This window comes from Pollachius pollachius (assembly GCF_949987615.1).
Source record: "Pollachius pollachius genome assembly, chromosome: 10".
Taxonomy (NCBI): Eukaryota; Metazoa; Chordata; class Actinopteri; order Gadiformes; family Gadidae; genus Pollachius; species Pollachius pollachius.
In genome coordinates this window covers 7,209,216-7,232,919 of record NC_136943.1, presented here as the reverse complement: position 1 = coordinate 7,232,919, position 23,704 = coordinate 7,209,216, and the positions used below count along the sequence as shown (strand labels likewise).

General features: G+C 49.2%; 1 protein-coding gene across 2 annotated transcripts in view; it reads left to right on the top strand.

Moving 5' to 3' along the window:
* The window catches only part of unc5a (unc-5 netrin receptor A), a 127,536-nt gene that overhangs the window by 94,175 nt on the left and 9,657 nt on the right, over positions 1-23,704 (top strand). For both annotated transcript variants that reach the window (XM_079744258.1, XM_079744257.1), the window contains 7 exons: positions 2,186-2,374; positions 3,788-4,087; positions 6,357-6,444; positions 7,150-7,318; positions 10,317-10,550; positions 20,318-20,467; positions 23,267-23,431. In XM_079744258.1, coding sequence (XP_079600384.1) covers positions 2,186-2,374; positions 3,788-4,087; positions 6,357-6,444; positions 7,150-7,318; positions 10,317-10,550; positions 20,318-20,467; positions 23,267-23,431 — 1,295 coding nt within the window. The remainder of the gene's footprint in view (positions 1-2,185; positions 2,375-3,787; positions 4,088-6,356; positions 6,445-7,149; positions 7,319-10,316; positions 10,551-20,317; positions 20,468-23,266; positions 23,432-23,704) is intronic.

The following is a 23,704-nucleotide window of genomic DNA, read 5'->3' as shown; positions in this document are numbered from 1 at the left end:
TTCATAAGCATAAAGATCCTCTCGCACATAAATATCGCAGACGCATCTGCAGCCAGCCAACCATCCAGTCATTCGCAATTGATTACATGTGGAGCACCGTGGCGTTATGAAGGTCCTGCTAAGCGCCTGCCGGCCCCCTAATCCCGCTCCTTGAGGTATCAGATGGTACTGAGATAATCACCCGTGAAATAGATTCTGGCATTTCCTTTTTTAAGAGCTGCTGTATGTGAGGCCCGTTTTGTCCACCTAAATGGATTTCTCAAAGAGAAGGGAATGGGGCAAAACAGACAGCAAGGATAAATGGTTAAAAAACGGGGGGATGAAGATGACGGCGTGAGAGATAGACGTTTCTTTTCTCCCTTTCTTCCTCCTCGTACAACCACAGCGTTTCAGCTAATTAAAGTGTGCCACTCCAAAGTCACAGATTTATTAACACCAATTAAAACCTGCCAAGATGGTGTTTCCGAGGTAAGGCACCGCCATTCTATTGCGGCAACAGGATTTGCACAGTGGCAGAACCCCTTTTAATGAAAAAAGACTTGGTACGGCCAAAATTAATTTCAATTGCGGCACAAAAAAGCACAAATCCTTGGCAGGGGTGCGGAACATTTTCTGGAAGGGGCAGATCATCCCCCGAAAACACAGAATGTGCCTTCCAGCAATACGGCATGTTGTATTGTATATCAACATACCTACGCACACAACCGACCCGGCAGTTAGCCTAGCTGGCTAGCATCCACTGGCACACATGTGCGGTGTGCGGCTGTGTTCTTGGGTGACAGCCCTGCCGCTACGCCCCCGCGGCTCCGGGACAATGGCCCTCCACTGAGGCCCTGGGAGCCGTCTCCACCTCCATCACCGCATTCCTCCAGTCCACGGTGACAAGCATAGCAAATCCCATTCTCCTGCATTATGCACGCAGATATGCTCACACGCACACACACCCACACACACACACACACACACACAAACACATATACAGTCAGGCAAATGCACCAACACACAGTTATGCACACACACAACCCCACACCCCCACCCCCACACACACACACAAACACACTCGTCCACCCCCCCCACCCCCCCCCCCACACACACACACACACACACACACACACACACACACACACACACACACACACATATACAATCAGGCAAATGCACCAACACACAGTTATGCGCACATACACACACTCAGAGAAACGTACCAACCCACACCGTCACACACACACACACTCACAGACACATATATACAGGCAAACGTACATGCACACACACCGTCTTGCACACACAGCCATGGACACACTCAAAGGCAAATGCACCAGCACACAATCACGCACACACACACACACACACACACACACACACACACACACACACACACACACACACACACACACACACACACACAGGATAATGCGCACAAACACATACAGACACACACAGAGTGATGTTTGTCAAGGCTTAGCTGACTCTGTACTTTTGGGATATAAATGCCTCCATGCTTTTGAGAAGAAGCTAATGTGAGGTGCCAGGATTCCATAAGCAAATCCTTCATTCATTTTGCAGCTGTCTTTTCTTATTATTGTGCATGTGTGCTTGTGTGTGCGAGAGACAATGTGTGTGTCTGTGTGTGTGTGTGTGTGTGTGTGTGTGTGTGTGTGTGTGTGTGTGTGTGTGTGTGTGTGTGCGCGAGCCTGAGTGTGTGTCTGTGGATATATCTCAAATACTCTTGCCATTTATACACAATTTGAATGTAAATGGATGGCCTAATCGTGAGAAGCTGCAGTAACTGAAAGAAGGTGGGAAAGTAAAGTGTACTTTTTTAGCATCTCGCATTCCGACTCATCTAGCGGTACCTTCACCCGAAGTGACCTTTAAAACATTATATCAGGCAGTCTGGCTGGTGTTTACTTAGCCAGAACCAAGTTAAGCAGGTTCATTGATTGTTGAGTCTTTCCCGAGCACACAAGCACAAAAAGTAACCAGAAATCAAATTATCTTTATTTCTTCCAGAAAACAAACAACAAATATATCTCTAACTTGAAATCTCTCTCCTCTCCATCTTCCCCAAACCCCCTCCCCGCCTCTCTCTCTCTCTCTCTCTCTCTCTCTCTCTCTCTCTCTCTCTCTCTCTCTCTCTCTCTCTCTCTCTCTCCTGTCTCTCTCTCTCCTCCCTCCCCCCTAGCGGCGAGCGGGGCCGAGGACGTGGCCCTCTACGTGGGCATGGTGGCGGTGGCGCTGTGTCTGACGCTGCTGCTCATCGTGGTGGTGCTGGTGTACCGCCGGCGCAAGGAGGGCCTGGACGCCGACGTGGCCGACTCCTCCATCCTCACCACCGGCTTCCAGCCCATGGGCATCAAGCCCACCAAGCCAGGTGTGTGGGCTCCGCGGCCACGCAGGGCCCCCCTCTCCCACTGCAGTAGGACACACTTCTTGGCTTTACAACATCCCACATCCAATCCCCCGCCTTCACCGCCTCACTCACCCCCAAACCCAAACCCAAACCCCCCCATGGACCTCACCACCATCACCACCACCATTGGCCGCCAGCTCACCCCCCCCAGTCAACCCCCGCATCTTCACCCACCCACCACCGCCTCCATAAACCCTGTCTGTATGTTGCCGTGGTTACGTGTCCTGTGTTTACGCGTCACTTGTTTTGCTGGCTTGTCTGTGAACCTGTGTGTGTGTGTGTGTGTACTTGTGGGTGTGAGGGTGTGTGGGGGGGATCCTGTTCTCTCCCAGTATATTGTTGTTGTTGTTGTTGTTGATACCGTTGGATTCTTCCCCTACCACAGCACTTGTGTGTAAATTGGAGAAGAATTAGATTATATTATATTAAACTGCATTGTATTGATCCCAAGAGTGGGCGGGGATTCAGTGATGTGCGTAATGCTGGCGTAATGCTGGTGTATTGCTGGTGTGTGTGTGTGTGTGCGCGTGTGTGTGTGTGTATGTTTGAGCATGCGCGTTTGTGCGTCAGTTGTTGTTCGTCAGAGGAGCGCAGGCGTGTGCGGGCCATTTCTATTTATTTCTATTTCTATTTATTTATTTTATTCTGTGTGTGTGTGTGTGTGTGTGTGCGTTTGCGTGCGTGCGTGCATGTGTGATCGTTTTTTGATTCCTTGTGGTGTGCATGTTTGGCTTGTCTTTGTCTGTGGTACATCAGTAGATTTCCCCACTCTCGTATTGGCAGCAGGCATAGCCACAATATGTCCACCTCGGTGGGTGTAACCCCTAAGGTTTGACGTGGACTTATTGAAGAACAGTGGTGGAGGCTGGATGGAGATGGAAGCCTGTGATTCACGATAAAAAAAGACACACAAAAACAATCCTTTTATACACTGGCTGTACTAAGCTCTCTCCGAGCTCTGTCTGAATTGATTGTGTGGCTGCTAAAGAGACAGTCAGAGATGGAGAGAGCGAGAGAGGCAGAGACAGAGAGAGGCGGGAGATTTGGGTAGACTTTGTGTTTGTGTATCTCCTGCATACACAAGTGTTTCGCACTGCTGCGAGAGAGAACATCTGTTTTTGTTTTGTCTCGATTTTCGTCGTGTTTATGGGTATGTGTGTCTATATGCGTGTGGTGTTTCCGTGTGCCTTCGTCCTGACGGCTTTTTTTCGTGGAAATCTTGGCACTGCGATGCGAATCTCTGCCGGAGTTTGCCACTCATGCATCTCGCCTTTTGTTAGTTTGTTTTTTCGCCCCTTTTTCTTCTCTGCCTCGCTTTATTTGATTTCATCATATTTGATACGTTTCCTATTTCTTCTCCACCCCTCACGTCAGAGAACTCCCACCTGCTCACCATCCAGCCCGACCTGACCTCCACCAGCACCAGCTACCAGGGCACCCTGCGCTCGCGCCACGACACCGTGGGCAAGTTCTCCATGGCCAACGGGCCCCTGCTGGACCCACTGCCCAACGGCTCGCACACCCTGCACAACGGCAAGCTCAGCGCCGACCCCGGAGAGTTTGTGAGCCGGCTGACCGCCCAGGGCTACTTCAAGACGCTGCCGCGCGACGTGGACAACACGTCGTACGGCACCTTCAACTTCCTGGGGGGCCGGCTCACCCTCCCCAACACAGGTGGGTGCTGCTGACGTTGGTCGTCCTGTCCATTCTGTGTTTAATGGAGGCTGTTTTTGTTTTTTTTTGTTTCTTTCTTAAAGGTGCCTTAGGGGAGGACTTAAGAGCGTCTCATTTGAATGTTATCTGTTGGAAATGGCGTGCGATCGTATTGTATGACTGCGCGCCTGCTTCCGTGCGAGACGATTTAGATTTCATCTCTCACCCTGATTAGTTCGGGGAACCGTCTTGCCTGCTAATCACCTTTGCGTCCGCAACGCTATCATCTCAATGGAGGGCCGAGGGGGGGTGCCGGGTGCGGGCAGATATATTAATGTTTTAGGTGTTTGACCTCCCAGGTCGAAATGTGGTACTGGTTTCGGATCCCAATCTCCACAGTGTACATTTCGGCATCCCAGGGAGAGATGACTGATACGTGTGGCTTTCATAAATAACGTGATCATCTTTTTATCTACTTAATTGGCTGGAATTTAAATGTTCTTCTGCAGTGCTTTGAGCGTATTGTTTTGGCGTTTTTCAATGAAACATCTTGTTGATGTTCTAGTGTTGTGACCGTGTTGTTAATGTTGGATTTGTAGCGCATGTAAGGAGAATTGTTAAACAAGTTGTGGTATAAATGGCGATAAAATGCAGAGCTTTGTGTTTTTCACTGTTTATTCTAAAGGCTAGCTACCATATGGCAAATAGGCCGGTTTAATATTTACCCATTTATCATCAGTGGATTTTGGCGTCAACCACTAATTACTTTATTGTTTGCTCTCAGTTTCATCACAAGGGTACATGATCTTGTTCCCCGACAATGTTAACATAAGCAGATTGTGTAAAAAGAAAGCCAAGATTCACTGATGCGCACCAAAATGTATATTGGGCATAAGATTCCCAGGTGTACAGCCTCTTCATCAAAACTAAGTCTTGCTAAAGAGCTCATTCTTAAAAACAGATTATAGTGTAATTACATTCCAGCCCAGTATGGTGTGAAGCATAGCTTTTGCAAATCAATATTATGTTTACATCTAGAATTAAATCAATGTTCCCATGTCGTGGCTATGGTTGAGGGAAGCCGGTGTTGAATTTGCTCCGCCAACACGCTGGACTTTGCACAGGTATAGCTTGAATGCATAGAGCACAGAGCATTAGGGCTCCTTCTGAGAAAACATCAAAGGGCTGCATCACCAACCCCAATTTTGTCTGCATGCTCTGCATTTTCAAAGTATGCTGCATACATAATTATACAAGAAGCATTTGGCCAGGCTTTTATTTGTCTACTATCCAGATGATATGGTGCCAGTATCTTAGAAGATAAACGGCTCTGTCTGTCTGTGTGTGTGTGTGTGTGTGTGTGTGTGTGTGTGTGTGTGTATGTGTGTTCGCCCTCGCTAGCCATCAGAATCTATTGCTTCCCGCTCCTACTCTCTTTCCCGCTTTTCACGTCTGTATAATTCAACCTGTTGGTGGTGAATAAAGGATGAATCCAAGGGCTGCATCAACACACACACACACACACAATGCGTCATTGACGTTCCTCATTACCATGACAACGGAAGAAAAACACAAAGGAGATGGTATCTGACACGTAGAGGCCATGTTTTATAGACTGACTACACACACACTGTGGGGCCCATGAACCATCGCGTCAATTTAAAAGAACGCTCAATAGACCCCGGCTAATGCCCGGGGGACACTTAAGCTTGTTTTGCTGTCTCATACATTTACTCTTTATGTCTTTACGATCTAAACGCGATTCTAAGTGGGATGATTCCCCGCCATGGCAGAGTCGGAACACAGATGGGACACAACAATACACAGAGACAGCCTCGCCTGCATACGTCCAAACAGTCCATTCCTCCCATGCGCTCTCCTTGGGAAAGAAGCAATTTTCGCATTGAAGCCGTTTCCTTGTTTGTCGTCTTCCCTATCAGCACAGTGGCAGACGAAGGACATTAAACGAACGTCTCGCCGCGTTCTCTCGCGTCGCCGCTAATTGTCGCCAGGGACAGACGAGGCTATTTGCATATTCCCGCACCTGTCGAGGGGAAGGTGACCTCCGACCTCCCCGTGGGGGGGAATATTACGTCTAAAGTTCCGGGCAGCGTGCTATTCGTCGGAGCGGCGGGCGTCCTTCAGTGTTTTTTTTGTGTGTGTGTGTTCGCCGGCGACAGAACACATTGTTCACTCAAAACAAATGAGCCTGTTTCTCTCCCCCTTCCCTCCCCCTCCCCTCCCTCTCACCCGCTTCACCTTCTCCCTTCTCTGTTGTTATTTGCATTAGGAATCAGCCTGCTCATCCCTCCGGAGGCTATCCCCAGGGGGAAGATCTATGAGATTTATCTCACTGTTCAGAGGAAGGAGGATATAAGGTGGGTATTCTTCAGAAGCGCGGCTGCCTCAACTGGCAGGCTTGCCAAGATGCTGTTAGGCTGTTTGTTTTTGATGCGACACGATCCATTAGCGGGGAGGGCTTTAGCGCTCAGTGTGCCAGTGCTTTAAAGGGAGAGATGTAAATAAATAACGCTTCCGCCGCCATCGACGGCAGACGTGCACTCTTTAAGTTAAATGAATTGCACGAGAGAGAGAAATAAACAAAAAAAACAAAAACACTGTCTCCCACTACGCCTTTCGCCTTCAGCTGGCTCACTCCCAAACACACACACACACACACACACACACACAAACAGACCCCCCCCAACGCAAACACACACACACACAGATCCCCCCCGTCGCACACACACACACACACACACACAAGGACACACACACTGTTAAAGGCTTGTTGTTGTTGTTGTTGTTGTTGCAGGTGTTATTTGATGTTATAATCACCGGGTTGCGTCCCAGTCACCGGAATCCCTTTATTTCTCACACCAGATAGATGGATAGGTGGTGGTGTGGACGGCGGTAACTGCATATCCCAGACTGCACTTTCGAAACGACCCGAAATGAGCTTAAAGCAGTCTTCCTCCACCTCCATCATAACTCATCGCTGGCCTTTTTCCTCTCTCTCTCTCTCTCTCTCTCTCTCTCTCTCTCTCTCTCTCTCTCTTCCCACCCCCCCCACCCCCCCGCAGGTTACCGTTGGCCGGTTGCCAGACCCTGCTCAGTCCCGTTGTGAGCTGCGGACCCCCAGGGGTGGTCTTAACCCGGCCCGTCATACTGAGCATGGACCACTGCTCTGACGCCTGCCCCGAGAACTGGGCGGTCCGCCTCAAGAAGCAGAACTATGAGGGCACTTGGGAGGTGAGGTATTACCGGATCCCCGGCAGGTCTCTTTAGTACGAGGGGGAGGGGAGGGGATTGTGGGGATGGGGGCGGGAGACAAATTTGCAAACCCGCAGGAGGTGATGGGTTTAACTGGCTTGGCCCCGGGGCCCTGTGTGAAGTGGCTCGCTGCCGACAAACAAGATTCGGTTTTGCTTGCTACACCTGACAGGGACCTCGCGATATGTCACGGGCAACACGTGTTGTGGTGGCTTCACAGCACCGGAAAAGGAAAACAAAATGGAAAAACAACTGGGCGATAAACCGCATGCCCACCGTTTGGCTAACGATGCTAGTGCCGGAGCTCTCTGTCAGCCCAGTATATCTTTTACTGGGAAAGTATGTGTTAAAAATAAAAGCTATTATTATTAGTACTATTTATTCAATAGTATTATTATTACTGTTGGTTCCAAAGTCTTTTCAAGGGAAATAACTCTGTGGTGATATTAAACCTGTGTTGTTCTGACCCAAAGCAGTTGGCAATTCACAATAACGGCAGTTGGGTCTGAATTAAGTGAAATGAATGCCAAACCGAAAAGGGGTTGCTAGGCAACGTGCTTCCGAAAACAGCAATACTGTTAGATATCCGAGCAAATTGCTGATCCTCAAAAGCTGGCTTCTGAGTGCTGCTTGACCTATATGACCACGTCTTCCAATTACACAATCCCTCACATACGCTCCAAGAACATTTCAAATCATCAGAAGCTGCAAATATTTATTTTTAGTCTTGATACGGCTGGAAGGAAAGAAATAGATTCATCCTTACATTTAAATTGACCAATTTTATAGACAACACAAAGTATACCCACAAATGGACACACACGCGTGCATCCGCAAACAGACATAAAAGGCTAAATAACACTCATTTAGGGTAATCTTTATGCCCATCTCCACCCTACATCCACTGACATCTACCGGGGGGGGCCTGAGTACCTTCTCTTTCATGTTCGATAGGGTGCATCAATTATTCAGGCTCAGTGTGTGCGAGTGTGTGAGTGTGTGTGTGTGTGTGTGTGTGTGTGTGTGTGCGTGCGTGCGTGTGTGTGTGCATGCGTGTGTGTGTGTGGGAGGAGAGGCATCCGAGGGCATGGAATGGTCCTGTCTGAGGTGGAGGTTAGATTCATACTTTTAATCATCCGCTGTCCCAAATATAGTCCAGTGAGGGGGAGAGAGAGAGAGAGAGAGAAAGGGAGAGCGAGAGAGATAGGCGGCCATACAAGAACAGGAGCCAAAAAAGAATCACCAATCACTGTCCACAAAAGAAACGAGGACACATTGGAATGGACAGTGTGTGTGTGTGTGTGTGTGTGTGTGTGTGTGTGTGTGTGTGTGTGTGTGTGTGTGTGTGTGTGTGTGTGTGTGTGTGTGTGTGTGTGTGTGAGAGTGAGGTGGAGGGGGGGAAGAAAGCAAGAGAGATAGAGGAAAGAGTAGTTGAGTTGGATACGGGTGCTTTTAGGCTGCACAAATTAAAGGGATAAGGGGCCCAGATAAGGGAAAAGGATTCGGAAAGAAGGAAATTGAGAGTGTTAACCAACTGCTATATAAGGGAACGGACAAAAAAGCGAGTGAGGGCAGAAAGCAGCAGCGGGAGCAGCAGCAGAGGGAAGGGGATGGAAGACGAGAGGGAAATGAGCGGTGCACGTTTGGGATATCGAGTGCCGCTGTAATTGAGCCACCTCCCTCTTCCGCCACACTCGTGGAAATATAACGACGGCGGGAAAAGCCGAGCCTCGGCGGAGGTTCCATGGGAAATGAACTGTGTCAATATTAATTGTATTAACGAAAGATGGTGTCTGGTCCGATCAATGCCGGAAGGGCGGGGGGTGCCGGCGATCGAGACTGCTCGGCAGATGGGAGATAGTCTCTCTTCAGGTGGATTGGCTAATGGGAAGAGTCAGTTCAACGGCATGATGGGATTCGAGGGGGGAAAATATTGTGGGTCCAATTTGCGGCTGTCAAATTAGGCGGGGGGGCCGAGCTTTGGCTCGCCCCTCCCGCCGCCGCCACGCTGGGATGATGCAAGGTGTGTGTCACCGGAGATACCTTGTGGTGCAAGAACCGAGGTCTGGTGTCTCAACAGTGATTAAGTTATCCTTGATTTTGTTTCGGGTCCGTTCCTTCTTTTCATCATCGCACGCTCTGTTGTTTTGTCTAAAAAGTAATGTTCGTTTTGAAACAGTCCAGGCGATATTTGAAGGCATCTGGTGATTATGCTTTTTTTTTTGTGCTTCCACTACAAGCAGAAGGTCCTCTGCAACATGTTGGGTACGATGGTGGATATACCGATAATCCAATATTTACTGGATTTCCACAGCTTTTCCTCTTCTTTAAAAAAGCTGCTATTTTTTGCCAGGAATCCAATGGAGTCCTCTTTCATGTCAATTGAGTACCTCTTTCATGCATTATTTAGTCCACTGATTGTGTTCTAAAAGATCTGTGTCTTTAAAGGGAGGTGTGTGTGTGTGTGTGTGTGTGTGTGTGTGTACATGCGTCTGCATTTTAGCATGCAGCCAAGCATTCTTCATTTACAAAGGAAGCAGGGGCAAAACACAAAGCAGGATTTCTTATCTGAAGCCCCCCCCCCCCCCCTTGCCCCTCCCTCTCTCTCTTCGTGCGCACACGCAGACGATGAGAGAGAGGCAGGGGTGTGGGGCGGGGGGGATCGAGCATTCAAAGGTCTCAGGGTTTTCGAGACTTTTGATTTAGTGCCTGCCCCCTGAAACTGCCCCACACAAATGTCCTTCCGATTTGTCAGGAACAAAGACGTGCAAATGAGAATGCGCGCACACACAAATAGACACACACACACACACACACACACAGACACACACACACACACATAGACACACACCAACACACACACACCCTCACCCCATGAACCAGCTGCTCCGCTACGGGCGCGCCGTCTTGACGACAGCCACCCCCCCCGCGCCTCACCGTTTGTGCGTTTCCCTCTTCCCCCTTTGATTTGCTCCAGGACGTGTTGCTCATGGGCGAGGAGCACCCGTCGGACCCGTACTACTGCCAGCTGGAGGCGGAGACGTGCCGGGTGTTCTCGGAGCAGATGGGCCGCTTCGCCCTGGTGGGGGAGTCGCTGCACATGGGCGCGGCCAAGCGGCTGCGGCTGGTGCTGTTCTCGGACGCCTACTGCACCACGCTGGAGTACAACATCCGGGTGTACTGCATGGACGACACGCAGGACGTGTTCAAGGTGAGGGGGCGGAGCTCGTGCCGGGACCCTCGGCATATCGGGGGAAGCCCCGCCCCTTTTGGGGCCTCAAGGCCCTCTAACCCGGTGGAAAGAGTCGGAGGCCCCGAGGCTGCTGTGTGATTGATTGATTGATTGATTGATTGATTGATTGATTTTATTTGACCATTTTGACATAAAATATGAACAGCACTTTGTGTTATACATTAAAATACATAAATAGTCAGGGATGACACAATAAAACCAGAAGGCTTGCGTCCATTGTGGTCCCTGTGGGGCAGAAGAAGAGGGCAAGTACCACCAAACCACACACATCAATCATTCAGAAAATGTACACAATTACATACAAGTCGCACACCTAACAACGTGTATGTAATTGTGTACATTACATCATAATTGAGACATTCCTAAGATTGGCGTCCAAGCCATTGTTTCAAAGCTTGCTTAAAACTGCTTGTGTTTCTTACTGACTGAAGTGTACCAGGTACTGTTCCACTACCTGTGAACACAGCCCTATGCCCTTACTTGGTAACTTCAGCTGTAGTTTGGTTACTTTGTGGCTACAGTGGTAGTAGTAGGTGCTTTTTCGTTCCCCAGGGGAAAAAAGGGTAATTAATAATAATAAAATAATAATAATAAATATTAAAGTCATGATGCATTCTAGCAGAAAAATACAGCTAGCATTCTTTTTCATAGCAATGTATATATATTTGTTGTTTGGTTGTGATGAATAATTGAGCGACCCGATTGCAGCACCTTGGCTGCGGCGTGCCGGTTGGGACTCACCGCTGTAGCCGCCAGGGTGCAGGAGTCAGGACACACCGCGGGGAGAGGGCTGGGAACCAGGGGTTGTTTGTGTTTCTGTATATTTTATACATGCTGATACCCAAGGAAGGTCAGCCCGTAATCCAAAGTGGACCAAGCACAAAACCACAAGTGTTGCACGGTGTTATCGAACCGGGGTCCCTACGAGGGCATATTAACGCTGGGATTAGCGCACTGGTGGGCTGAAGCTTCAATTGAAACAAGTCTGATTGTGAGCGAGAGCAAGACTGAGTGCCTGGCGGTAATTTTAAGGGCGGCTGACAGTTTTCCTGTCTCCGATTGCAAAGAGCTTTCACCTGAGCTGAGTGATGTGGGCCATTACGTACGTCTGTCACAGTTGCAGGGAAGACGGAGTTGGCACAAACAGAGTAGGAAAGGAGTCTGGAACTAAAAACTCTCAGAATTTCAGTCAGGCTGCAGACATCGTGTGTAAATGTGATTTGTGCCGCTAATATTTCACCATAGTGTACTGGAATACTCTTTGTTTGACTCTTTGAGTCTTTATTCTGTGGCTGGGTGAACTGTGCGTCAGTGCGTGCGTGCATGGGCATGTATTTGTGCTGTTGTATTCATGTGTTTGTGTGTGTCATGTATGTATGCTGTTGTGTGTGTGTGTGCATGTGTATGTTTGTGTGCTGTTGTATGCGTGTGTGTGTGCGTGTCTGTCTGTGCGTGTGTATGTGTGTATGCGTGTGTACGTGTGGTGTTGTATGCGCACGCATGTGTTTGTGTGTGAGCATGTGGATATGCATACGGGCATGTCTGTGTGCGGGGGTGCGTATCTGTCTGCATACATGTGTGCGTCAGCAAGTTGTTCCTGTGCATGCGGCATGTTTGATTTATTCCATGCAGACGGTGTTTCCGCTCCGCTGCCAGGGGCTTAGACTTCCCCCCCCCCCCCCCCCCATTCAGCGGGCACAAAACCATATTTCCTAGTCCTTTTTTTCCCTCTCTGTCCTTACGGACAAAGTATAATCAACCGCTAATGCCTTCCCCTCTCCCCCGAGGTTCGCCCGCTCTGAGTAGCCTGTTAAGATTTCATTTGCATGCTTAATTAGTAAATTAAAAGGAGAGGCTATCCTAAACCTCTCGCTGTTACCACCACCCACTCTCCCCTTGCTCCCTGGCTGCCCCCCCTCCCCCCATCCCCTCTGACACCACTACCCCATCCCCACCCCCCCCCCCCGGTTCACCCACCTCTGGATGGGGCCACCAACCAACCATCCTCAGGCGCGGAGGAGAGTCCCTTCCGAACGCTGAGCACCTTCTGTGAATTTAGGATATCTGTGTTGGCCGGCATTCCTCTATTCGGAGGCAAGACCATCCGCACACGCCATGAAGGGCTCTGGGAAGCAGATGAAGGGTAGTGTCAGGGGGACTGGAGGGTCACAAGAATTTACTGTTCAGGGGAGCGGCAGATGAGTTTGAGGACAGGCGCAAGGAGAAGTGGTCAGTTGTGTAAAAATAGTGATACTTCCCAACAGTGCTCCTCTTTTCATGTCTTTCAGACATTTCTCTTCCTACTGTTGAAAAGTTAGCCTCGGAAAAAGAATGCTTAGGTTACAACAAAGGGGCCTACGAACAACAAAAGTCTTCCCTTCGACCTCTGCGTGTCCACACAGGTGTGACAACTCAGGACCTGAGGCGCGAGGCCGCCATGCGCGGGAAGGAGCTGTTTGTCGAAACAAATGAAGTCCCCGGTTTAGTTTGCTTTGCGCCGCGAGCCCTAAATAACAACAAAGGTCATCTTTACCCGACTAATGTCACCGGGCCAACGCGGCAGTGACCGGTGGCCGCGCTTCAACAACCTTGTGTGTGTGTCTCTCTCGCTCTCTCTCTCTCTCTCTCTCTCTCTCTCTCTCTCTCTCTCTCTCTCTCTCTCTCTCTCTCTCTCTCTCTCTCTCTCTCTCTCTCTCTCTCTCTCTCTCTCTGGCTTGTTCTCGCTCTCTCTCTCTCTCTCTCTCTCTCTCTCTCTGGCTTGTTCTCGCTCTCTCTCTCTCTCTCTCTCTCTCTCTCTCTGGCTTGTTCTCGCTCTCTCTCTCTCTCTCTCTCTCTCTCTCTCTCTCTCTCTCTCTCTCTGGCTTGTTCTTGCTCTCCCATCACCTTACCCTCGGTCTCTCCTCGCACTGAGAGCTTGTTGACACCGCTGTTGCGTCGTCTTACTGCGCGTCTCCCTCGGCACCCTTGAGTGCATTAACTCCTCTCCCTCCCCCCTCCCCCCCACGTCCCTCCCAGCCCCACATCAGTCTCCCTCACTCACAGACTACCCAATCCCGCGGATCGCCACGGCCCGTCCCGGAGGATTCGTCGTTTCTTTATTCATTTCCTGTTTAAGTGAGCGTTTTAAGGAAGCGCCGACCCCTGCCGCATGCTGTTTAGTAATCTGGACTCCTCGCCGCTCTAAGTGTTATTATGGATGGGGAGCAGTTCATTTAGCAAGTACATTAACCACTTTGAGTGGAGATTAAACATCCCGCGGGAGCATTCGGCCCGCTCTAATCGCTAAGCACCATCTTCCCTAAAAAATGCACCATTTTGGGTCGGGGCTGTTGCCGTGGACGCCGATCGCGGTGGATTTGCGCCCCGGTCGTGGTGGTGGCCCAGCAGTGGTGTGTGTGTGTGTGTGTGTGGGGGGGGGGGGGGGGGGACTTGCTGCATTATTGGATGACGGCGCCTTCAGTTATGCATACACCTCTAGGGCCTTGTTAAATTTTGCATTACAGTTGGTTTAGTTCAGTCGTTTTGGTTAGTCATAAGTACTGCATCATATTCTTGAGTGAGGAGCAGAGTGCTGCTATGATACTATGATGTCTTAGTGGGTCTGGATTGCATTGCTCTTGGTGGTCTGGCGTGTTTGTGTTTCTGTGTGTGTGTGTGTGTGTGTGTGTGTGTGTGTGTGTGTGTGTGTGTGTGTGTGTTGTGTGTGTGTGTGTGTGTGTGTGTGTGTGTGTGTGTGTGTGTGTGTGTGTGTGTTGTCTAGGATTTGAAACCATATATCTATAAGGCCTGCTGGGGATTCCAGCACTCCAAACCTATTGCTGTCTGTCACTCTACTCCGACAGGGCTTATCAGCCTGACCAACACATTCTCACACACAAACACACACACACACACACACACACACACACACACACACAAAAACACATTCTCACACACAAACACATTCTCACACACAAACATACACACACACACACACACACACACACACACACACACAAAAACACATTCTCACACACAAACACACACACACACCCAAAAACATTCTCACACACAAACACATTCTCACACACAAACATACACACACACACACACACACATACACACAAAACACATTCTCAAACACACACACACACACACACACTGTGTGTGTGTGTATCACACTGCGATATCTCATCTCCCAATTAAAGCAGATTAGAACCAAGGTCATTGTCTTTGATCCAAAGTGTGCACGGGGGCTCGGGAGAGACGGTGACATTTCCGTCTGATGCCTGCCGTATGTTGGCCGGGCCCTGCTGGGACCAATAACCCTTATATTTAATGTGCGTCCAGTGCTTGAAGGACCGGGCCAAGGAGGTTCTGGCACGGTCCGGGACCGGCCCGTCCAGGGCCACCCTCCCTCTCCTTTCCTTTGTAATGCCCACCCCCCAACCTTGGCTGTAGACCAGTTCAGACCGGACTCTACCATCACTGATGCCCGGACATGCCAGCACCGGGGTCCACCCGTGGTGGGGGCAGAACGGGGACAAAGGGGGGTTGCTGTTTAATTATGCAGGAAGGAACCGAGAGTTGCTTATTTATTGCAGTCCAAACCTGGGGTTCATATGCCAACGTGTCAGTCACGTCCACTCTCACTTTCCCCCTGCTTTCATGTCCTTTTCACGCCCGTCCTGTCCAGAGACGGACAAACTAAACGGCACAATAAAAACAGCAGACCGTACGGGCGCGTTCTGGAACCATCCACTCCCGTTAAGCCAATTAAGATTGTGTATTCAATTCTTTATTTGGAGGATATTAAATCGACATTAGCGGTTAATTGATGGCGTAGCTCCTTGACACCCTCGTGGCTGTTTGTCGTTGTTGTGGAAACATTCCTCTCTCTTCCCTTTGTAGTGTCAGCCCTGTAATTAAGCCCTATAAACTCATGCTTCATGACTTCAATATTCACGTAATAGGGATAATGGCTGCATCTTTTCTCCTTTTTATTCTCCTAAATCGAGATACTGTGTTCCCATTATGGGATGTGCATTCGGTGGAAGGTCCTCACTCAGTGGAAATAGCGGCCCCTAATTTCTTTTGAGTTGTCATATTCTCTCCCATTCTCCCGCTATTGTTCATGATGTGTCTTAAATTGGGGCTTCACAGGTCTTCACTAATCTGCATAAAGTGTGTTATTGTTCATATAATTGGCCTGATTTACTCCATCAATAACCGGTCCCGAGTGCGGCATAGTAATTGTCGACATTAAGTAAAACAAAAAAGTCTGATTCATCAATATGCCCGGCTGAAAAATGGTATCCACATAATATTTTCGTCATTTTTTCGTCTTCTGTTATTTATCGGGCACTGTGGTGCCTCTTCTCCCCCGTCTTCTGCCACCACAGCGGCCATTCATAACTCGTCGCTCGAGCTCCTTCTATTCGTGGTTATTAATCAGACTTGACTGTAGCGGGCACAGCCACTGGACCCCGAGACTGATAGACTCTCCGTCAGAGGAGGAAAAGCCTGTCGTGTCTCGCTGACAAATGCCTAGATTTATGGAGCCCATAGAGACATATAGTACCTACCCCACCCCCGCATACACACAGAGGCATGAGCTTCAAAAGAGCAGCTCCCAGAATGGATAGTCATTATGAATGGAGACTTGTTTTTGTTTTGGTCGCCCCTCTATCGTTTTTTGATTCACGGGGGCGGCGCACCGCGGCCGTCGGGGGAGGGGGGTGACGGGGAGGTTATGGCGATATTAAAGCTTCGAAGGATCTCGGCGCCGCTCTACCCCCTCTCCCCGGACGCCGCGTCTGCCTCGTAGCCCTGACTAATTAACTGATTAAACTGCAGCTGGGCTGCCTGTCACATCCAGTTCAGACACTCGTGGCTTTGGGAAGTCAGCTGAGATTACTCGCGCGACGCGAGCCAAAAACCATAAACATGTATAATACGTGACCTTGCGTTTTAACGGCAAATGTCACAACGCGACATTTGCCCGAGTTTAGGACGTTTTGATCCGGGGGCTTCCGACGTTTTCCCCGGGCCTCCGTTAATACTTGACGTGTTTGGACTTTGTTTTTTTTTCTCTCTCTATTTTTCCTTGGAAGCATCCCTCTGGCCGGCTGTTGGGCTGTAAGAGGGCGTTTGGTGCACTAGCTAACCTCTTTCTGTCAGCGCCAGCCCGTAGAGATTAGCGCTCCCCCCAGAGTGTCTCTCTTGTTGTGGTCCCTGCTGGACCGGGAGGGGGAGGGACCCCAGTCAGGCTCATGGGCACAGTGCTGAGCCCAGCCTCGACTGAGCCCCGCGCAGAGGGGATGAAGGAATGAGGAGGAGGAGGAGGAGGTGAGGATGAGGAGGAGCTTGGAAAGAAAGAGCACAAGAAGGGGGTGGGGGGGGGGTTGAGGAGGGGTTGGGAGAATGTGGAAAACTGTGGCCATGATTGCAGTAATCCTGTTATCGCTTTTGCTTAAGCCGGCCACTCTAGTGACCCGCAGACACAAATGTTAAAGTCGCCTTTGTCGTCAACCGCTTCCCTTTCTCAGCTTCCCCTCGCTGTTTCATCCATCTTGCACCGCCTCCCCCCCCCCCCCCTCTCCCTCTTCCTGTTTGCCAGCCGCATTGAATGTCAGGGGGTGGTCTTGGCCATGCCTGCCTCTAAATCCACAGTCTCCACACACACACGCACACACAGACACGCACACACAGACATGCACACACACAGACACAGACACACACACACACACACACACACACACACACACACACACACACACACACAGGCACACACAAAGACACACACCCACCACAGGCTATCTTTAATTCCGTCAGAACAAAAGGGTTTTTTCTCCGACAGGGCCGAGCTTGTGGACTTGTGGCCCATGCCATGCATCTTAATGTCCTCCCTGTTATCACAGGGTCACCGTGCAGCGAGCCACGAGCGGCCCTTCATTCCCTCTCCCTCTCTCTTTATCGCCCAACGCGTGGAGGCCACTCTTAGTTGGTGATTAATTTGTGATTTGATAGCGCTGATTCAAAGCAGGCCGTTGTTTTCCCCACAGAAAGTGTAAATAATACGGTCAAAATGGGCATCTCATCCATTAGCTCCCTCACACACTGTCATCGGCTGACGGGATAATGGGGCGTAAAAAGGGCCATTACTCTTTCAGTCCCGGACATATGCTGCGTCGGAGCCCCGACACACACACACACACACACGTGGCTCACACGAACATCACACACACACACACATACACGTCTCAGACACACAATAGACACACGTCTCACATACACACCCGTCTCACACATATCACACACGCACAATTCCACACGCACCTCCTTTCCCATGCACATGCTCACAATGACACACAGTTGTGCCAAACACAAACTATCGTACACGTCCACACACGCGTCTGACACACACACACACACGTCAGACATAGAGACAGAAGCACATGTCTCACTCTTAACACACATACAATCACACACATAACCATTCCCATACACACTCTCGCACCAAAACGCGGATGTGCCAATGGCAGGGGGAAAAAAAGTGCATTATCCCACCTGCCCGCATCTCAAACTAAATAATTCAGTGTTTGTATCCGAGAGAGACGAAGTATGTCGCAGGGCCTTGTTTGGAGTGTAAATTTGTCGCACTGGCTCTCAAAGAGTGACCAGTGCTAGACAGCCGACTTAGTATTCATGCCCACTAGCCAGAGGCTGCTAATAGGATAATTGGCACTCGACTGTCTTCCCCCGTGTTACCGAGCCCGCGGATCCACCACTGGGTCAAAGTCCCGAGCAAAGCACCGCCGGTCGCCATTTGCAATGCTAATCGGCGCTAACGAATGATCGCACTTAAGTAGTGTTTAAACTGAAAAAGGCTCTGCAGAAAAAGCAGACAGGAAGTGTCTTTCATGTGAGAAACATGCGGCGAGTGCTGGGAGTATGCTCGGCCCGCCGGTATTAACTCCGTTAGAAAAGGGGCACTTTGATTTGGGAGCCGTTGTTCGACCTTTCCACTCTGGGTTGAACGGGCCTGGGTTAGCAGCTAAGGCTTCCCAGAATCCCGCGTTTTCGGGCGCTTAAGACCGAGCGCGAACACGTGAGCACTGCATTTCGAGCAGAATACATTTCACCTGCAAACCCTCCTTTGTTTCAACTTACACATCCTGTGGCGTTTATGCGGGAGATGGAATATGCTAATGGTGACAGTATGCACACCTCATGGCAAACAATCCTCCATTTGAACAGGGAGATTAGAGCCAGGCAAACACGGTAATTAGTGAAGCAGTGAATTGGATTCACAGTCCAATCCAGGCGGGGAAAACATGAAAACGGCCCATTCCAGGGAAAACGGCAGCAAGGCAGGTAAAGATTCCAAATGGATAATTAACAGCTTCCTTTCCAGTCCAATTGGAATTGGCTACGTTCCGTTTCAGGGAAAGGGTGCAGAAAATTGAATCAGTGGAGTGCAAAGATAGAAATCCCTGCCATTCTCCATTTTAATTAGACGTCTTTTGCTTGAGTCATACCAGTGACTGTTACTCATACCAGTGACTTCAACATATGGCCATTATCTTTTCACACATCGCACAGCCTCTCTTCGGAAAATGAGTCCAAAGTGTCATAGCATATACAGTCTCTCTCTCTCTCCCTCTTTGCCGAAAGCATGTTTTCCTTCTTTTATGGGAAGGTGATCATGCTTTATATGATTCTTTAAAGGTCATCCATTAGTTCTAGCTTCGACTTTCAGGCTTTTGGATTTTTCTCTCTCCTGTAACTGGCTCCTGCGATCAGAGGGGGTTGATGGCGCGGTCCTGGGGTGGTTTTGAATCCCGACGGGACCTGGGCCTGCCATGAAACCAGTAGCTGAAGATAAATTGATAGATCAGTGGCAGGGGCACCGGATGTAATCATCCCCTCCCAGATGGTCAGTGGGACGGCAACAAATGGTCCAGTGAGCAGGTCCCACAGAGATTAAAACATTAAGCATGCATTTACAAATCTCTCCTGGCACGAAAACAAAGATGAAATTAAGGAGATTCGCCATGCGAGAACAACGAGCGCTTGACTAATGGCTTATTCACTTACTCCATCACAGCCCAGGTAGCTAGTAGGCAGGCCTGCCTTCTAGATTTGCATGCTAATGCAGTTCCGGTAACCTTGGCGCACGCACAGGCACACGCACACGCACACACACACATACACATATTTATATAGGCACGCACACACACACCGAGCCAGTGTAGTCATGGGCGGTGACCTTGATGTGACATTTGATAACCGATGTGATAATACAGTCCAGTGTGTGGCCATTTGCAGTAACACTAGGTGTGTGTTTGAGCTCCCCCCCCGCCCCTCTCTCCCTTAATGTGAATGTGCCTGTGTCCAGACACGTGGTGGCTCGTCAGTTTGAATGTGTGCACTGAGCATGCATTAGCCACACGTGTACCAATGGTGGTAATCGATGCATCCCAATCACCTTGGATGGGAGAATGCAGAACAGACAGAACTGATGGATCTCTTTATTTCTCTCTCCCAATCGCTCTATCCATCTGTCCCTACTATTCTCTCTCTCTCGCTCGCACGCTCTCTCTCTTCCATTCTCTATCCGTCCCTCCCTCCCTTTATCTTTCATTCTAACTCTCTCTCTCTTCTCTCTCTCTCTCTCTCTCTCTCTCTCTCTCTCTCTCTCTCTCTCTCTCTCTCTCTCTCTCTCTCTCTCTCTCCCCCATCAGGAGGTGATGCAGATGGAGCGTCAGCTCGGGGGACGTCTGATAGACGAGCCACACCTCCTCCTGTTCAAAGACAGCTACCACAACCTGCGCCTGTCCATCCACGACATGCCCCAGGCTCACTGGAGGAGCAAGCTGCTGGCCGGCTACCAGGTGCGCACACCGCCACCCGGGGCCCCTGAGTGGGTCACAGGGGTCACTTCAAATGCAGAGACGCCGCAGACACACACAGAGATGGAACAGATTGGCTGGCTCCACAAGGGGGGAGCTGGGTCACTTTGGTTCACTTTGGTTCATCGCCTCCCTTTGACTATTTATCCAGCTCATCCATTTTGGTTTGTTTTTCAAGATTGTTTTTTGATGATTTGATCGTTTGTTGTTGTGATTATTATTTTTATCGTTGTTATTTTTATCATTATCATCATCTGAAATAGTTTTCATTAAATAACATTTATAATTAAAATACTTTAAAGTGACCCAAATCCAAACTGGGAAAGGTTTTCATAAATTCAAGGTTCAGGATGTTATTAGTCCACCATCAAAGTCGACAAAGAAAAAATGTATTCAGTATGATGAAATGCTGTTTATAAATTATTTGCTCATCAGGAAGTAATATGGCGCGGGCATAGTGTCACAGTCGTTCTACTCAGAATTATATGTTGTCCCTGACAGTATTTGAAAATATAGAATACGAATCATTACATATCATTTTTACAATCACATTTGCAAAGCAGGCCGCCCATTCACGGCATTATCAAAGCTAATCTGAAAATGTTGGAACAACCAGAAGGGAGATTGAGTTGAGTATTTTGTTAATTTTATTTCAACACAGTTTTTTCACAGGGGTCACTCATTACACTAATTATGGGAATGCTCCTTTCATGAACTAGAGCACGGATAGGAGACTTGTCTCCAGTAGTTATATGTGCCCTGGTACATGAAAGTGGTAGACCCATAATTAGGGTTATTAGTGACACCCTTGTTGATCGCATGATCGTTTAAGGGGGGTTGGTGGGGGGGCGAGACCGGGACAAACAGTGCCATTGGTCAATTGACCAATGCCATTGTTCAATTAGTGTGAGGTCACTCCTTTGCCTACAGATTGACTGTTAATATTGCTTTGCACTAAACTGTGCTGGATACCCTGAATGCCAACAACAACCAAACAAACATAAATAAACATAGAGATTTTTGCTTCCATGGACTTTAAACCCGTCGCTTAGCTTTGACACTACCAAAGAACCAATAACCTGGTTTGACTTGGAATGATAAACCCTTTAGCCATGCACCGAGGCCTTTCTGTAGTGTGGTGTTGGTTTGTGTTTGCACGTTCGTCTATGCGTGCGTGCCCTCATGGAAAAACCATACACTCCTATGCCATGTGTGCATTAGTGTGTGCACTGAGCCCAGAGCTGCAGCGTGATTGATTATACCGGCTGCCCGTTTCTAAAGGAGGACCTATAACGGAGCTGGGATGAAATATAGAACACCACGTTAATATCCATAACTTGTACAACCCTGAAACTCCCCCACCCCTCCCTCCAACCACTGTGGTGGTAGTAAGGATGGGGTGTGTGTGGGGGGGGGGTATAGAACAGCTTTTTTTGATGCAATGTGTGCATTGAGCACCAGGTCCCAAAAGAGAAAAACCCCACACACACCCACACAACCAACCAACCAACCAACCAACCCACGCACGCACACACACACACACACACACACACACACACACACACACACACACACACACACACACACACACACACACACACACACACCTGCAGCAGCAACAATGCAACCGGAACAAAGGCTCATTCCTGTTCATTTGGACGTGTTATTCCCCTCTCAGCAGTGCGGTCAGAAAAGACCCTTTACACTCCCAGGGGCCCCATGAATACTTTTTTTCCATCTTCTTCTCCATCTTCTTCTATGAACCCTGCTTCTTTCTCCGTTGTCATTGTGGCTGGGTAACAGTGCCCCCACTTGGTCACCGTATGGAACTGTAGGACCGATCCGACCTATATTTATTTATTTGGTCTGGCTGTTGAAATGGTGGTGGTGAGGGTGGTGTAAGTCAGGGGAGGCTGAGCTCTGGTTTTGCCAGAGTTACCTGTTCACCCTGGGGATATGCAAATGAGCCATACATATGAAGCACAAGAGAGAGTGAGAGAGAGAGCTACAGAGAGAGAGAGAGAGAGAGAGAGAGAGAGAGAGAGAGGGAGAGAGAAGGCCTTGAATAAATATTATCAAACCCTTGCTGCATATTTCTTCTAGAGGGTATCCAGTTCCACATAGTAATACTACTTATGCTGATGTTAAATCAATAAATATAAATAAATACACACATATATAGGCCTCGTTCGTGTCAGGGAATATTTGAGCCTGGCTTATTCAAGCTGGAGAGCCGCTGATTCAACCCATGCAACACCCAGTAAGCGCCTGCTGAAGCCCTGCCAAGGAACCCACTCATTTGCATTTATACAAACAAGCTGATTCAAACAACTTGCGAACAAAAGGAAATATGAATAACTTTTCCCCCTGTGTCTCCCTGAGATAGTAATGATGCGTTACCTTCCGCTGTGCAAAACGCGATCGGCTCACTAATGACTTTAGACAAGTCGCACAGCTCAAAAGAAATTATTGATGGCGAAGAGAACAGTGGTTCGTTGTTTTTTTTTTCACCCGCTCTCCTTTTAACATAAAAGACCCCCGCCGTCACTTTTATTTTAACACGGGGGATATATTTAGCCGCCTAAGCCAAACGACGGCAGACACCGTCGGTATAATTAATGACGGCAACGGAGCGATTGAAGCGGGCGGTCTTGTTATACCGTAATGCGAACAGGCAGCCTCGCTGTGACTGCCGCCGCGTTTGCGGGTGTGTGCGCGCGCGCAGCTGTTTTTTTCCTTTCATTTATTTATATATTTAATTTACCACTTTGCTTTCGACAGGAGATCCCGTTCTACCACATCTGGAACGGTTCCCAGCGGTACCTGCACTGCACCTTCACTCTGGAGCGCCTCAGCTTGGCCACCTGCCAGCTCAGCTGCCAGCTGTGCGTTTGGCAGGTGGAGGGGGAGGGCCAGAGCTTTGGCCTGGACTTCAACATCGCCAAGGTAACCCCGCCCACTTTGGCCCCGACACAGCGAAAGGGTTCGGCTCAGCGGCGTCAACTCAATTACGCCCACACACAATCTGCTACCCGCACAGTTTCACACCTAGTGTAATGGTGGTGTGGCACCGTGGTGTAACCATGGTTATGTCTTTGTACGGTGGTGTTGATGGACTGTCTGTGTTGGTTTGTGTGTGTGTGTGTGTGTGTGTGTGTGTGGGGGGGGGGGGAAGGTGATACAATAGCTTGCAAGTCACCTGTAGCCGATCAATTAGCA